The following is a 17,338-nucleotide window of genomic DNA, read 5'->3' as shown; positions in this document are numbered from 1 at the left end:
GATTCGTTTTCGTCACTAACTTCAATTTTTAATACAATTTTTAATTGTGTGTAATTTGAGTCTTAAAAATTAAGTACAATTTTTGATTTTATAAAAAATTAAACCGTCACTTATTTTTGCACGTCAAAGAGCTGTGACACCGGGAGTTGCAAAGAACTTTGTCTTTTTTGACGTTCTACCAATCAGCGCGCAAGATGCATTCCGTTCTACGCCAGTTGACAATTTGACCGCTCTACATCGCTCTCGATCTTACAAAAAGACTGACCAATCAGGGAGAGCTTTCGGACAGTTGACAATTTGACAATTTCTCATCGATAGATTATAATATAGCGAAAAATAATGCGTTAAATTGCAATCAGGTGTTACGGTTTACAATAATTCGACAGTTTACAATCTCTCGAGATAGATTGTAATCTAACGATGTTTGTAATCTTACGGTGACATATACATACTCCTTCAAAGATCACCCACGTCACACTAAATATGTAGAAAAGCTTAATTCAATAACGAATTGGCTAAATAAATTACACGGGTAGATATCAGGCAAAATATGACATTCAGTTGACGTCAATCCCTCCCACAGTGAGAGATAAGTCTAAGATATAAAACTGTCCATGTCATAAGACAAGCTTTCAATTGGGTCTAACAGTGTATTCCTTTTTTGAAAGCAGTACTATATACTTGAAAAACCTCGTTAGATGAATGAAGCTCCACCCTGGACCAAAGCGTGCCTTCTTCTAACTTGACAAACTTAGAAGTTGTATATAACCAACTTGCAAATATACTTACCCAAACATTTGTCCTCAGCGCTGTGTATGGCACTGCGGCGGCGGCGGTCGCTGCGCCCGCGAAGCTGCTGCAGCGCACTACCGCGCCGTATGCCGCGCCCTCGTCGCCGAAGCCCTGGAACTGGCCTCCTTCCTCGCGAGGGTCCGCGTCGGAGGCGCCAGAGACATGGGAGCCGCTGAGGACTCCGCCGCGCATCTCGACACGTTACGGTTTTCAGACTGGGTGGGTATCTTGAAGGTAGGAAGAGTGAGAAGCGTAAGATGAATTATAGGATGGTTGTGTGACAGATTTTTTGGTTCAAATGTTAGAGAATGTGTGGTCATGGAAAACCTAAATAGGCAATTATGTATAGGTGATAGGTAGGACTCTCATTCTGAAAGGTGGTGGTGAGTTTTTAGGTTATCTATTAGAAACTAATCTTATAGGGCCGGATTTCCAATTACCGTATGCATGCACTAACTTAAGGTGAAAAGGCTGGCTCATAAAACTACAGATAAAGATTTTTTCGTAGATCAAAGGTCCATAAAATATAGGGGGCCACCGTCCGTGACACTAATTTCGCTAAACCCTCATTACTCCGCGCCCAAGTTCCCAAAGCAACGCATGCAGATTGTTACGCGTTGCCTAATGTACTGTGATGCATTATTAATGTCCCCAGCTAGACTCAAGTAATTCGTGGTAGGCTAGGTATGAGCGGAGAAATTAGCCATTCCCTTGTCGATAAACCTAGGATGAAATTCCAATGTGCTGGTCTTTAATATTAGTTTCTGTGGGATATGCTTAAAAGCTGTATCCAATAGACTCGTAGATTTCCATAGCTCTATGAGACCTTTACTGTTTGCCAAACACTTTTTTTTTTTCATTCCCATCACTTTTTTTTTTTAATAACTGTCTTGTAGGTATAGTGTTACCGCTAGCTTACACCCCTCTGAACCTAAATCGCGTCGCTCACAGATAAACCCAGCCTTAGCCTCCGTGTAAATATGTATGGCACTCAGGTCTGGTAATGAGAATTCCTGTACATAATGTATGCAAGGTATTTATGCGGAGTTTTTAGAAGCCGTCCCGATGGGAGGAAGTATGAGGTATGAAGTGCGTGAGGAACTCGCGTTCCTCTGGTGGTGTGAGGAAAGTAATTTAAACCTGGTGTTGGTGTAGGAATTAAGGGTACAGTTAAGTATGATTATTTTTGAGGAATTCTAAGTTAATTAATGCATGTTTATTCCGTATAAAGGATTACTAACAACAGTAGTAGGGTAGGAACATGAACCTAATAATGATAAGTCTCTTTGATTTTTATCTGTTTTACATGTAGGGTTTATATGTTGTAAATAAGGAGCATTCTGTTCAACGTTAACTAACCTATGTTGTAAATATAAAAGTTCTTCTAACCATCCTTGTAACTGATAGGAACTAACTCCGGTGTAATATTTGTTAGTAACACGATGTTATTTTCAATTGTAGTCAAACCGAAGGATATGGAGAGCATTACAAGTACGTAGACATAAAATTGATGGTGTAGAGTTACCGCTTATAGTTGTAAATATCCTCAATCATACCTACCTAAAGTTTACTTGGAGGTAGAATATTATTATTTGGAATGCATGCTTACTAGGTGTCACTAAGTTGAATATCCTCTTAGGAATGTAATTGTATTGTCATTAATTGATCATTAGTTACATTCAGATGTTACCTACATACCGTAGGTTATATGTCAAGGCTTCCCACAAGCGGATATCAATCATGTAGGTTCATAATACAAAAAAATCCTGATTGATTTTCGAATACGTAAAGTTACCAAGATAATCTGTGAACCCTAATTTTAGTTCTAGCCTTACCTTTTGATAACAATTTCTTCTATTCAAAATAAACCTATCCAAATATCAGAAAGTCACAGAAGTATTTCCATTGCTGTATAATTTAATAAACGCTTTCCTCTGCCGACTGCGAAGTCTTGACGTAAACGCCTGCAAGAAATCTCGTAGCAAACTGCCGCGCAACTAATTGCTCTTAATACTATTTCAGGCGCGGTTTTGGATGCAAGTCATCGGTGAACTGAGGATGGGGGTTAAATTAAAGAAAGTTAACTATTCAAGGACACCAATAGAGTACGAGTTAACGCCGTACGAAATATTAATGGATGACATTAGATCCAGGAGGTACACGCTAAGGAAAGTTGATGGCGCGATACCTCCAAGGTAAGACAATTTCATTTTACTAAAGTGACCCTTTCTATAAGTTAGTTCACATTTACAACTAAAAACAATCAATCAAAGTATTGTTAAAAGATTTTTTTTCCATATTTTCAAAGAATATGCCAATAATGTACATACCTATTTATTATTCCTATACGTTCCATGCTTAACATTTTTTTTTTCATTTTCAGTGTAAAGAAAGACGCTCATGCAATGATTCTCGAATTTATTAGAAGTAGACCGCCTCTTAAAAAGGTAAGTTTATTATTTAGTAATTAAGTTACTCACGACGTTATTCACGTTCATGTACGTAACAGATTCACGTTCATGTTTGACTAATGTTTTCCCTCGTTCAATCTTGAATTAACTGGTAATACCTTAAAAGTTTTATCGCCTATTTTGATATGTGGATTTCATTTTAATACTTTTTTTCGTATGTAGGCATCAGACCGCAAATTGCCGCCTCCTCGTCGGGAGATAACGCCACGGGAAAAGCTTCTCGCTTCCATCCAAGTCGGGAGACAACTACGACCCACTCCTTACTCCAGACGATTATGTAAGTACCACTTAAAGTCACTCATTTTGTTCAAAAAACATTATATAAAGATCACATTCCCTAGGTTAGGTTATGTTCCCCCATCCAATTCCCGTTTCTCATCCTAATATAATTTTTTCAGATTCTCCCATACCTACAAATCCTTTCTCCATTCTAGAAGATACGCTTCCAGATCGCTAAATCCTCTTACAAGTTATAAGCATGGTCGCTGACAGGCTTATCTACATTTTTCAAAACAAAAAAGTATTTTAGTGGATAAGTTTGAACGTTTTTGATATCTCTATACTGTTTTAAAACTTAAAAAAAAATGATTATAAAGCGCCTTACAAAAGTTTGCGAGCAACCCGTATTGATACTTGTTGCTATTGAAATTGCTAAGGTACAATAGTTTGCCTGCGTCAATAACTCAAGCAATAGATGAAGAGTCACCGTGCTTTCGTTTAGAACAAGACTTTCAATTTGTAGGATTTTTACAGGGGTGTATTTTCAGTGTTGAATAAACTAAGTTTAATACTGTCATCTTTGCGTCCTTTATTGTAGATAGGAATAACCGGTCTGTCTAACATTTGCCGATTTATATTCTTCTTCAATAATCAAGTTGGTAAATTGTTAATTGCCTTTTAAAATAGTGTCTAAACACAACTTATAAGATGATAAAAGACAGTAAATATTCGTTGCTGGCTCATTGCATCAGTGTATTGTATCCTAAAGACGTACTGTTGTTCTAGTTTCGTAAGAGATCGGTACACAATAGTGTGATTACATATTTTATAGCGCTCTTGGTAGAACATGTTGCTTGTTATACGAAGTAATGATATATCGGCCTATAAAGTATGGTAACTTGGTTAGTTTGGCAATTTTTAAGTGCAATCTCTTGTTACTCTACCTTGATGCCCCTTGTTTTAATTTAAAACTGAAGCTTCGTTACTCATTAAATTATTGCCAATTTTAGGCTGGAATTACTACTTACATACTATTTTGTTACAAATATGTAACCAGTAATAAAAGGACGACATGAAAAGGGCGAGCGTTTTGAGGCTCACGTATTTTTTGTTGACCAAAAAGTGATGGTTTTCAGTCTTGTTTGATTACCTACTTATTCGTATAAACGTTGATCAAAATATATTTACATACTTTTTAATATCTGTGGGTCATCAAAATGTAATATGTACTTTGATTCGTGGATGTATGTATTCTATAGAATTGTGCACATTGTAGTATGAGGGATATTAACGTCCCGGGGACGTATTTGCACTGAATACTTCTATACGGATGATCGATGAGATATTAATGAGGGTTGATACCGTGGTCGGGGGAAACATGCTTACACTACCAGTCGGCAAAATGGGATGTTGGAAAACTCTAGATCGACTAGGCGTTTAGTTGTAAGAAATACATAGTTACGTTATCAAATTTATTAGGTTGAGGTTGAAACTGCCAAATTTTATATTTTAGCCACCAATTCAAAATACACGTGAATGTCGTAATGTTACTGCATTATAAAATTTAATGCACGTGCCATAAAAGTTTCACGGTCCTCAGTGTTTTATGCGTACTCATACGAGTAGGACCTACATAAGTAAGAGTGAGATGGTATATCCTAAGCATTCATAAAAAGATTCGTCTCGTTCGACTGGCCTTGGCCTTTGAAATAAAAAATCTGCATTTTTCACAGCGAGAAGAAAAATGTGTTGCGGAAAGAAATACCATATTTTTAATTTAATTAAAAGAATAGTTTAAACTGCAGATATACCTAATGACTTACAACTAAACGGTAGTGAACTAATACGATTATTATACTAAAAAGGACACAAGTGAATTATTATTAAGTTTAATAATTTATGTAATAACAGGTATACCAAAATAAGTAGCCCTCTTGTGGCCCAAGACGTGATGACATTTTAATCCTCCAAATCTTTGAAGATAAGAATGACCTTTACCCAAATAGCTTTTAGTTTTGGTCAGAAACCCATTGCATTTTACGCAATCTGGAATACGAACACTACGTTATGCTCAGAATTCATAATAAAACTGCAATAAATACATACTGTGAATACTTATAACGTTATGCAAGAAAATCTGTAATTCTGTTACATTCGCAAGTAAGTTTTGTCAAGTAGAAAGGAGAAGTGGTGTATTAATTAAATGTAATTATGATAATAAGAGAAATATCAGTCAGTGATGTCAGAAATGTATGAGCGTGATGTGTGGTTGGCGACATGCCATGAATAATTGTGAAAGTAAAAAGAAAATTATATTGAACAAGTGTAACAATTTTAACCTGCTAATGTTGGTAAAAATTTCGTATCATATTAAGGCTATCTGCTTCTAAATAAAATAACTCTTACTCTCTCTTCGATATATTATTGAGGACCATAGTTTTAGGAAGGCACAGTACAGAATCCTTGAATGTTATGTGTGCCCATATGATGATTTCCCACAAAACAAATGGACCGAATATTTCCTCAAAACCCCAACTAACTTACATAACTGACAGTACCAGCATCCTTCATGTTACGATTCACAGAGCGAAAAACCCAATAGTTTTGTAATCAGTCACCGAATATTCCTCTTCTGGCCCACTTCACAATTCCCGCAGAAGTTGGCCCATAAAAATAAACTACAGCATCTCTACTTGATTTTCAATCTAACGACTAAGAACATAAGGTTCATTTTTCATGTGAACGGGTTGGCGCCTCTCTGTCTCTGGCGTAAGATAATCTAGACGTCTAGGTCACTGGGAACTCGAATATCGACCTGGATACTGATAGTTATGTAATGGATACCCGGCCTTATGTAAGCTGGTTTTCGTTTCAAATGTTATGTTATTTCAGTACTTACGTACAGTCTTATTTTACTTTGGCATAGTGAATGACTAAGGGTATGTTTCAAAATATTGTAGTGCACCTGAAAATGAAATTGCCATTGACAGAAGTATCGCCAAACAAACAATTTCCAAAAACAAAGGACGGACAATGTTTCTCAATGTTTTTTTGTCTTGTTATTAAATGTTCTCTCTATTTAGCCGCAGGCAGCATTTAAAATGAAAAAGTGTGCGGTGTTTCACGTTCACAATAGTTGTTTGCAACAAAATGAATAAGACTCGAGTTGCATAAAACTGGTCTATTGGTCTGAGGTTCGATAACTTCAGCACTTTGAATATGCTTATGATACTCTTATAGTAAAAGTCATACGTATATCAATACCACATTTTATAAATAGTTTTTCTATTCAGAATAGTTTTCTTTTCAAAAGGACTGTTATTGAAAACGTTCAAATAACAACATATTTTCCAACGTAAACCTGAACTTTACAAACACAATTACCCAGAAACAATAGAAAATAGTATTTACATGTCAAACAATTACTAAACAAACGAGGTATTTCGTTTCAAAGAGACGGTTTTCCCGAAAGATTGAGAGCCGCTTGCTCAAAGCAAAGCATACAACCTACACAGCTTGCCGCAGTCTGCGCCGGATTCCAAACACGAGCGGACGTCTGTCCTCGATCTCATTAAATAAACATGACATTCTAATGTCAAACATTACCGGTACGTTTAAAAATCGAATGTTTAAATTCGAATAAGGAAGGGATGGACTTAATTCAATTAGAGTTCCTGTGAGGCTTCAGTCAACCCTTAACGTGAGGTTACCTCACTAACAGGATTTTGTGTTATATCAGTGCGTTCGTATCAGTATTTACTGGGAATCAGTGGAGTGAAGTGTTGCGTTCGTTGTTTTTCACGCTGCATCGGTAGGGTTGAAAGTTTTTTCGGATTTTTGGGAATTTAAGTGTTAACCCTGAAGATGGGAGTGTGCATCACGAGTACCTTGGCTATGGATATTACCCGTAAGTATGATTGAATAGTCTATTGTCTATTGTAGTTCTTATTATAACTTTTATTTTTATTGGTTCATAAACTAGAAATCGGAAATTAAACTTGCATCATAAATACATTAAGTACACCAATTACCAATAAAACCACTGTAAATCCGACTCTATCACTTCAAACTTAAACACGGTTTCGCGTGCATATGCTAATCAATACAATTTTCGCTTAGGTGTTAATTTAAAATACTGTTTAAAGCGAAATTCGTCATCAAAAATTATCGTATTCGTCATCAAGACCCCGTTTCGTTCGACATTGTTTATGCGTTTTAAGATTTCTTTTACGTAATTTCTTAATTCTGGTACAAGTAAAAGGTCATACACAATGTTACCTATACGAACCAGTTCTCTTTACGCTTAGATACAACAGTGTGGCATAAAACATCTTCGCTTAAAATTTCTAACATTCAGTACAACTCTATAAGGATAGACCGAGCCATTATTTCCTAGAACTTAGTCTAGGTTCCGCTTAAACTTAGCTCTAGTCAAGTTCAAAGCTTTCGTGTATAGGAGTTAACGACCGACACTTATTTATTTAACATTCTAGCTAGTTCATATGTGCTAGTTCTTGAAGACTTAAAGGAACGTAGATGAATGAAAATCTTTATTGAATGGGGTCGATACAGATCTGTATTGACACTGATATAATTTGCACACAAAGGCATTATAATTTGTGAATATCGAATATTTACATAGTTGCCAGTTATAAGCCTTGGCTGATACAATTGATACAGCTCAAGATGAAAAGGAATTGAATATTCGCCTTGGTTTCCTTACCATTATGTATGGATCCCCTAGGGAAATAAGGTCCACAGTTGCATTACTGCAGAATTATTTAACGGTTTTGCAGCCAACTATTGCTAATTAAAACTAATAAAAGCACAGTTAGTAAGTAAATAGTTTTCTATAGAGAGCAACTGTACATGAGTCGTGATATGTTACTGATAAGTCTACACGACTGGATGTCTACTAGACAGTATGAGTTTTTGGTAGGTAGGTCAGGTTCAGTAGGTCATATTAGGGGAAGTGACTATACTTTTATATAAATTGACGGGTATTTGGCCGAAATCGAATGATGGTAAATGATTATGATGGAAAAAGAAGAAAACATGCCTTTAGTGGAGCATTAAATATTTCAAGATGACGTAATTTGTTGACACTGAATGTCCCAGATGCATCAATGACGTAACGATGCAGATGATGTAGGTACCTACTCTTTGCTAATTGTTATTAAAAACGGCTTGTCTAATCGTTATTTAATGGGTTACGTAATTAGGTGATCGCGTGTTCTGATTGATAATGCTGTGGAGGTAGTTTTATGCTTCTATTAAATTTGCATCTAATTTCCTATGTAGGTATCTGATTTCTAGGCTCTAATGAAGTCAAATATTCAAGGGCTGTCGACAATGATGGATTTTCTTTAAGTGTTTATGTTCTGAAGGGCCCAAGATTAGAAGAGGATTTCACTTAACAGTCATTGAATATACCTTCCTGCTTCCTTAAGTATAGAACAAGCTTTGCATTATCATAATTGAACTTAACAGACTACCTTAACTCATACAGTGTTGTATTAGCTAGAAAAGTGCACTATAGCTCTTGATTAATATTCAAGATTATTTGCATACTCTCTTCCAGCTCATGAGTAAACACGCGCCACCTTTATCTGTGATCTTAATGTGAAAAATCTTGGTTATCGATGTTAGATAAGTTATCTAATTCTATTGTTATGTGACTGAGTTTTTATGTGTTTCTGTATGGTTGCTGACTCAAGTAGTATCGAGTCAATATTGTTTGATACTGCTACATAACCGTCATAGTGATTTGTGGTGTCGTAATTAACACCCGAATTAACAGATTCTAGTTAACATACTTAAATACTTTTTGTTTCATTTGTAACCTTTAAAATTTTTGTATGGTCACGGTTTTATTTAGTTCCATTATGCGTATAAATATCCAAGATTATTTTTGCACGCTTGGAAATCGACTGGTCTCGCGTCATTTTGCTCGGATAAATCTCAGTTTGCACAGAAAAGTGAGATTAAATCGTTTCGTCAAACTTTCTTTGGACTTTACTGTTTCACTTTGTTAAAAGTGCCTGCGGTTATCAACAACCACATTTTTCATTTATTGCGATTGCCGTATCGATGCCTACGAGGAATTAATAAAAGTAATTGTTCTAGGGAAATCGTTGGGAAATTCGATTATAAATAAATTGGTTTTCTTTTTAATAATTATTGCTTTTAAGAAAAATATAGATTTGAAATTGGGTTAGATTGAGAAGCGTAAAAACCAATCAAGTATTGGAAGCATCGTAAATTATAACTTCAAAGCGACATAGGGCCTTTTTGTTAGGTACACAACCAAATTAATTACAAATTCTAAGAGCCTGGGTAGCTTGCCTGTAGTAAATCTTTTGACGGAAAATTAATATTTTAAATAGCAATACTTCGTAAGGTTTTAATGGTCCATTAATCAGAAAACAGGAGGCAATTTAAGAAGCAAATACTTAAATATTATAGTGCAGTACTAAACAGTCAGTATAATATTATCTTCTTGAAGTAAATGGGCTATTAAAAAGCTTATTATAAGTAAATTGTTAATAACGTTTTGAGAAAATTATGGGTCATTGGCACGGGACAATGGTAACAGATAACGCTAATGAAGTGTGAAGAGGGTTCCTTTGTCATTCCAACATTGAGTCAAACATAAAAAGAATGACTGCTATCAGTAAGTATTCAATGATACCCAGCCAGTTCCAAAAATAACAACAATTTGTTAAGAAAAATGGTCAGTTCTCAATTATCTTCAGTGCCGTTCAACTATGTTACGAACGGCAAAGGGTCATAAAAGTAATGGCTTCTTACTTAATGCTGTACCGCAGCTATTGATTTATTCATTGTTCTGATGCAACTTCTGTCGATGTACAAAGCATAATACAGGGTTGTCACGCATACAAATGTGCCGTAAAATTGACCGCTGGATTGTAGCTGTAATGACGTATCATTGGACGTTTGATTGCGTTGTTCTACCATCTGTTTTAAAAAAGTTTCACTATACATTGAAAGGTATTTCATTAGTGTGATGAATCTTACATCGACCCAGCACAGATCCGTATTGCTTAATATTTCTTCTAGTAACTGACGTGATTTCATGGAGAACTTGAACTGTGACGCATTGAATACATTTTCACTTTACAAATGTTTCACGTCAATGACCAAATTACATGCGATTACATCAGTGCCAAGTTCAACGTACATACACTTTCGTTTGTTGACAACCCTAAAATAATTATACAGACACAACGTATAACGTCGTGTGACCAATTCTGTGCATCGAGCAATAATCGTTATTATCTATAATTTATACCGAAACCGATTGGCTAATCGATTTTTTATATAAGTAATTGATAGTATAAAGTCCTACATTCACCGACTGACCGATATGTGAGATGAGAAGTAAACCTGTATTTGACACTTTCGCTCAAGTTACATAAGAGGTGGGACTTGCTTCTGATATGTTTGTCGTCTATTCCATTATGTATGTAATGTGCTTAGTAAATATGTATGAGAAAAATTGTGTTTATATTACTAATATTGAGGTGGATTATTTCTTGTTTTAATGTTAGATGAGTTACCAGCAAACGCTGTTTTGATAGATGAGACAGTGTTATGGGATGGAGTTCTAGTTTTCATGTAGCAATTTTAGAAGAACATAATGTTGGCATTATTGCATCTTAATTTTCAAATATTTACAAAAAAGATACGTGAGAAAATAACTCATTAAGAAGTTCCTAAAAAGTGTTTTGTATGTCAGTCTCTAGGGTTCTTTTGCAAAAAAAAATATAATGTGGAAATGAATTCTTAGAATTAAACGCTGCGTGCACGCATGCGCCCGCCATCAATGCAATTATGAAAATAAGTGGTTGTTCTGCGTCTTTTAAATTACTTTTTTTCATATACTGCATTACTCAGCTTTTTGAGGAAGTTTATAAGATATATTAAAGATGCAAGCAGCAATGACGGTGGGATTTCCCAAATTCCAAAGGATAATGTAAACATACTGGCATGAGGTCTCGCTTGATTCATTTCTCTTTGTTATAAAACGTATCGTGTACAACAAGATGCTAACTTCAAGACCAAATAACGAATCCTACTTATATTATAAATGTGAAAGTTTGTGAGAATGCATGGATGTATGTTTGTTATTCAATCACGCAAAAACGGCTGGACCGATTTGATTGAAATTTGATATGTAGATAGGTGATACCCTGGATTAACACATAGGCTACTTTTTATCAACACAACACGCGGGCGAAGCCGCTGGCGGAAGCTAGTTGTGAATATATGACCCACTTTTATCAAGACTATACTCTACCTAGAATGTTTGTTTATTTAGCATCAAAAATCAGGACCGACCAGCGATCAAAATAACCACTTATATAAATTAGTTGACCTTGAAAGCACACACGAAGAGCTAACCAAGTCAGTTGGAAGAACGAGGCCAGTCGATACTTTTTGCAGCTTGGACCTACATGATAGCCGAGTTTTTTTTTTCAATGGGTCGTGACCACAGACTGCCTTTCCCGCGTCTTCTTACGAAACAGACAGAATCAGATAGGTACACATTTTAACGGTGTTGGTGATGGATTGCGAACGTGAGATTCTAAGGAAACTAGTCACGCAGTGAGATGGGGATTTTGAAACCGTGGAAGGACCTTGCGGTTCTGTAGCCGTTAATTGGTTCCTTGTTATTATTTTTGTGTAGTTCATAGTAATTGGCTGTGTAATATTAGATAGAAAAAAACACCTAGAACTATAGGTAATTCACACTTTGATTGCGAAATATACAGAATAGTAATTTATCAGGTACCTACTTAAAATAATGTTCACATTACAGAACCTTGAAAATGACAACTTGGTAGGTATTATTGCAAAGTCAGTTGTGTAAATACCTACTAAAATATACACCGCTAAAATATAATACTTTTCGTCTCGCCTTGGCTTGACGAATTCGACAGAATTGTCAGATAGAAATGTAAGAATATAAAATAAACAGATATATATATGCATCTAAGAGCAAGCTCACTTGATATTCCACGGACATACCTAAAGTCTGGACATTTTGGCGTAGCGGCAAAAATACAAGTAATAACAACGGTAAATGTAGTCAACGAGATGGAGACTAGATAATTTGAATTTTATGTTCATTTAAAAAGCTAGCTTAGAATACTGTTGGTATGAAGTCTGTAACTTACTTGACGAGTCTGTGCCATACGTAAGTAAGTCTAACTAGAACATACTCGAACAACATCAGCAAAAAAACAAGTGGGTGCAAATGTTATGATATTAATCTAACTATGCAATAAAAGACAATTGAAGAATAAAATGACGAGATTTATCAAATTCTCAAAGTGCACCGTAACAATGATTACGCTAACTATTAACTTAATTATCGTAACTATGTTACACAATTCTGTTCTCTCGGTTTTTATTCAGGCTCGATCTTCTAGCTAACTCGTTTCAATTGATCTTCATTGATGCCTCAAAACTGATGAGTTCTTTATTACATGCTAGCAATTCTTTGTCATTGTTATGATTTAATGCAATGTGTGCCAGAATACTGCCTTCTTTGCATGAATTGCATTGAACAGAAAATTAATGACAATATACTTTTTAAGTAGGTTTAGGTAATTTTCTGTCGACATATTTATTTAGTCCACTTGAAATCCACTTTCACACAGATAAAGCATGAGCAGATGAAGCAAATGCGTCTATTGTACAATGTACACTGCTGCCTGAAGCCGTAAGATGTTAATCCGATTACTGGCGCATAAAAGATAAACCTTGTTACTGCAACACAGAGTTAGCTGTGGTAAACCCGCAAGAGTTGGCACAGATAGAGAACAAAATATAGTTTCTTTTGAAAAGGTCCTTGAAATAAATGCAGCAATAATAACTTATGTGTTAAAACGAACTACTGCAAAAGTTTGAAAAGTTAAGAAGGTCGATAACAATGCGTCGCTCTTTGACAAGATTGATGATTCTTTAGCGTGATACCAACTCACTAATGATTTAAGAAACGCTCATAGATGGCCAAGTTATGAAACTGGTCTATTATATTATCAGGGTCGTTACTGAGGTCTGAAAGAACAGAAAGCTTTGGGTCAAGGAGAGAAGGCTTGGAATTCTGCCAAGTGAACGGGAAGCAACGGTCTTAACTCGCAAAATTTTAAATAAGTTTATCTTTTGTGGATGTTCGGTTATTCTTCTCCATATTTTGTAGTGATGAGAATTTATGATCGAAGCTGTCAGAGCTGTTCATGCATTTACAGTGGTTTATCATCATAATGGAAATTTATTAAACTTCGCAGTTTTTCATACCTTCGTGCCTAATTAATCTTGATCAGATTCCGTTCGCTTAAGATCCCCCATATTTTCTGCTACGGTAACTTTGTTTACGTAAGATTTTTCTTCAAACTAAATTGTTTAGATGGCAAAGGCTCTTTGTTCGCTTAATTGAGTTGTTACCCAAATTAAGTTTCGAGTTGCGCTGAGATTTTGTTCCTAAGTTGGTGCTAATTGTTGTTGTTAACTTTTATTTTAGTACTGCTAAGTTCCTTTCCATTAGTCAAATGACTTTATTTTTATTTGTATTCTATGCTAGCGAACAATGGAAGTCCGTATGAATTTCCTAAAGAATAGGTGTCTCAACATTTGATACACGTTGGGGATACATCGTTCAGTGTGTTTCCCAAGATGAAACATTAGTTACAAACATTTTCAATCACCTGTAAAATACTTTTTAAAATTACAATAAATAAATACATTGTCATTTAGCTAACTAACCGCAAAAAAAAAACAATAAAAGCTTAATTAACCAGTTGCCCAGTTTTAATAACCCCATCTAGTGCATTCCCTGACCAACCTGCCGTATTGTGTTATTGATTGCACTCGTTTACGTCAGAACCATTATCTACTGAAGAGTTCTAACCTATTTAGATAGCGCTAGCTTTATTAGTTTCGATTGAATCCGTTAATTGACAAGACTATTTGTTTTCGAGATTGCATCATATCGCAGTTGCATGATAACTATTCTGTTTGGTTTGGGAATTCTCAGTAAAACTCAACTTTACTTTCACGAATGTTTATCCCTTATTATTTACTAGCTTTCCGCCCGCGGCTTCGCCCGCGTGGAATTCGGTTATATTGCGGTATAAATCACAACTATAAGAAAACTTCTCATTCCCACGGAAAAATCTAAGAAGCGCGATGTAACGCTGGATACGATGAGCTACAGGTTAAAGCGCGAGATATCATTGCACTTCTTACGTATCTTAAAAAAAACAACGTCACCACGTTTTAAAAGCTATCATTCCACTTCTTACGTATTTAAAAACACATCGTTACCACGTTTTAAAAACACCCAGCGCCATCTATCGCATACCTCAAGAACTAAATAACTTAACTAATACTTATACCAATTAGTAATTCGTTGAATTATAGTTATTTCAGGATAAGTAGATGTAAAAAAAACAGTTAAGACGATAAAACAAATTGTACGTCATCCCTCGGGAATTCCTCATTTTCGAGGATTCATTATCGTATCATTTAGCTTCTAAATTTATATGTTCATATTCGTTTGCAATATATAAGTAGATGCAAAAAAAAAACAGTTTAGACGATTAAACAAATTGTACATCATCCCTCGGGAATTCCTCATTTTCGGGGATTCATTATCGTATCATTTAGCTTCTAAATTTACATGTTTATATTCGTTTGCAATATATTACCTTGTTTTAAACGACACACAGCGCCATCTACAATCCATCCATCAAGCAAACAATATTTTTGTTTTCCCTCGGGAATATCTATTTTTTTCGGGTTAAAAAGTACCCTATTATTTAATCCGGACTTCTAACTTTACGTCTGCAAAATTTCAAAGCAATCGGTTCAGTAGTTACGGCGTGAAAGCGGAACAAACAAACAAACAAACAAACAAACTCACTTTCCGATTTATAATATTAGTAAGGATTGACATCTTTTAACGCAACTGCTTCTGCTGGTTTTAAATCCCATGATCAGGTGAACCGTCAACTTGATGCAAAGGTCTCAATCCTGAGGAGTCCTAATTTAATAGAATACACTTAAAAGTAAGTTTAGGAAATAAATAGAATAGTGTTCCCTAATTCGATAATACTGTTGCTCCAAATAGTCTTACGGAGTCAATGACATCGATAGTAGAAGTCATTTGTTTTGACTGTAGTCACCAATTGTATTGTCTAAGTAATATTGTGTCATGATGTGACGGCATCGCAGTCACTGTAGACAGAAAGGTGTAATTACGTCTGCTAAAGTATTGCGATCATATTTCCATTGACACTAATCAAATAAATTGCGTTTAACCTTGGTGTCTACATAGTTATTGGAATTTCCACAATCCCGAGTAAACTGAGAATCTAGTAGGAAAACATTGTCTACTTTAAAACCGCAAGTAATTTAATACTTACAAGAATTGAGAAGATAATACTACTATGACTAGTGAAGACATTCCCGAGATCCGCATTTAACGGAATAAATTGTAACAGTAACCGTTTAGCACATTTTCGTGCGCCGGCGCATCTGACCGTTATACCTCGAACCGGGTGGCGTTGCGTCATCCTAACGTTACCTCTTTGTTGGCTCTGATCGGCTTTTTGGCATTTTCACGATCAATTGAAGAATGTATTGTGTTGGTTGATGTAAGAGCTTGTGCAATTTTGAAGTAATCTAAATCGAAACGAAATAGTAGATCATAAACGCGTTTATATTGAAGAAAAGTTTACTTAGGTGGTATTTTATTGAAACTATAGTGATAATTAGTACAGATTGAACTGAATGACTTGTCAAATATGTACTAGTATGTAGATTGCTGTTTAGATGCCACCACTCCCTAGTACCAACGTACGAGGCCAAAATGGATTGACGCAAATAGAGGTTAGACATTAGGTTCCGTTTTGGGCCTGAGAACGTATAGATGTGGTATCTTATCTACCATAACTCTGTCACTCATTTCAAGTACATTAAATCTGAATCTGAAATCCCACTAGTTACGAGTAGATCCATTGTTAGTTGTAAATTAGCGATTGCGATGAAATTAACTTGGTTATCACGTCATATCGCGTGTTTCTTCTGATAATAGTTAACAACCAACTGGTTTTCTTTTACGTGATTATGAGGTTTCTGGTGAATAGTACTTAAATTGTTTTGATGCAGCTACTTATGGCCTTTTTCAAGCGGATAGTATAGTGTGTAGTCAAATTCTAGCTGTGTCTTCGTTTGAAGTAGTTAACAATATCTTTGACCTTTCTAGAGGTATAAAACGTAGATAATATCTATGTATGTAAATACTTGTCTGACTGGGATAATCACTTGTTTCTAAGGTAAATCAGCTGTAAGTAGGTACTCTGCTTATACTTAGTTCTTTAAAATAAAATATGTGTTATGTCCTATGTGGACCCAGATGATTGGAATTCTCTCGTCTTTGTTTTCTTGTAGTTGTTCAATCAAAGAATTTCTTCGAGGAATGACATTGCATACATACCTATCGATTCCTATTGCACAACAGAAATAACGCAAAGTAAATGTATCGATGTGCAAATACTCGCTGTTATCTGCAGATTTTTAACATCATCACGACTTTGCTCCTCTACTCGTAAGCTTAATGTCTGTGTTGTGACGATAGGCTGGCAGACGTTTTGTCATTTCTATAACTGCTTGCAATCTTTTTTTAGGAACACTGTTGTATCTTTTTTACTTACCTCCATATTTCTGGGAAATAAAGGTAAATTGTGAATTTCCACTGAATCAAATATCGGGATTTTACTCTCCTACCTTTAATGCAGCTCAAAATAGAAAAATATTTGTAAAATTCA

General features: G+C 35.4%; 1 protein-coding gene across 5 annotated transcripts in view; it reads left to right on the top strand.

The window, feature by feature from the left end:
* The window catches only part of LOC124646358 (protein spire), a 165,745-nt gene that overhangs the window by 121,330 nt on the left and 27,077 nt on the right, over positions 1-17,338 (top strand). For 3 of the 5 annotated variants that reach the window (XM_047186488.1, XM_047186487.1, XM_047186484.1), the window contains exons 5-9: positions 808-1,011; positions 2,254-2,283; positions 2,815-2,987; positions 3,176-3,239; positions 3,426-3,540. In XM_047186488.1, the coding sequence (XP_047042444.1) occupies positions 808-1,011; positions 2,254-2,283; positions 2,815-2,987; positions 3,176-3,239; positions 3,426-3,540 (586 nt within the window). The remainder of the gene's footprint in view (positions 1-807; positions 1,012-2,253; positions 2,284-2,814; positions 2,988-3,175; positions 3,240-3,425; positions 3,541-17,338) is intronic. The other 2 variants (XM_047186489.1, XM_047186486.1) reach the window with 1 other exon arrangement.

The sequence above is a fragment of the Helicoverpa zea genome, chromosome 3 (assembly GCF_022581195.2).
Source record: "Helicoverpa zea isolate HzStark_Cry1AcR chromosome 3, ilHelZeax1.1, whole genome shotgun sequence".
Classification (NCBI taxonomy): Eukaryota; Metazoa; Arthropoda; class Insecta; order Lepidoptera; family Noctuidae; genus Helicoverpa; species Helicoverpa zea.
The sequence above is the reverse complement of the archived record's forward strand: the minus strand, read 5'-3'. Positions and strand labels throughout refer to the sequence as shown.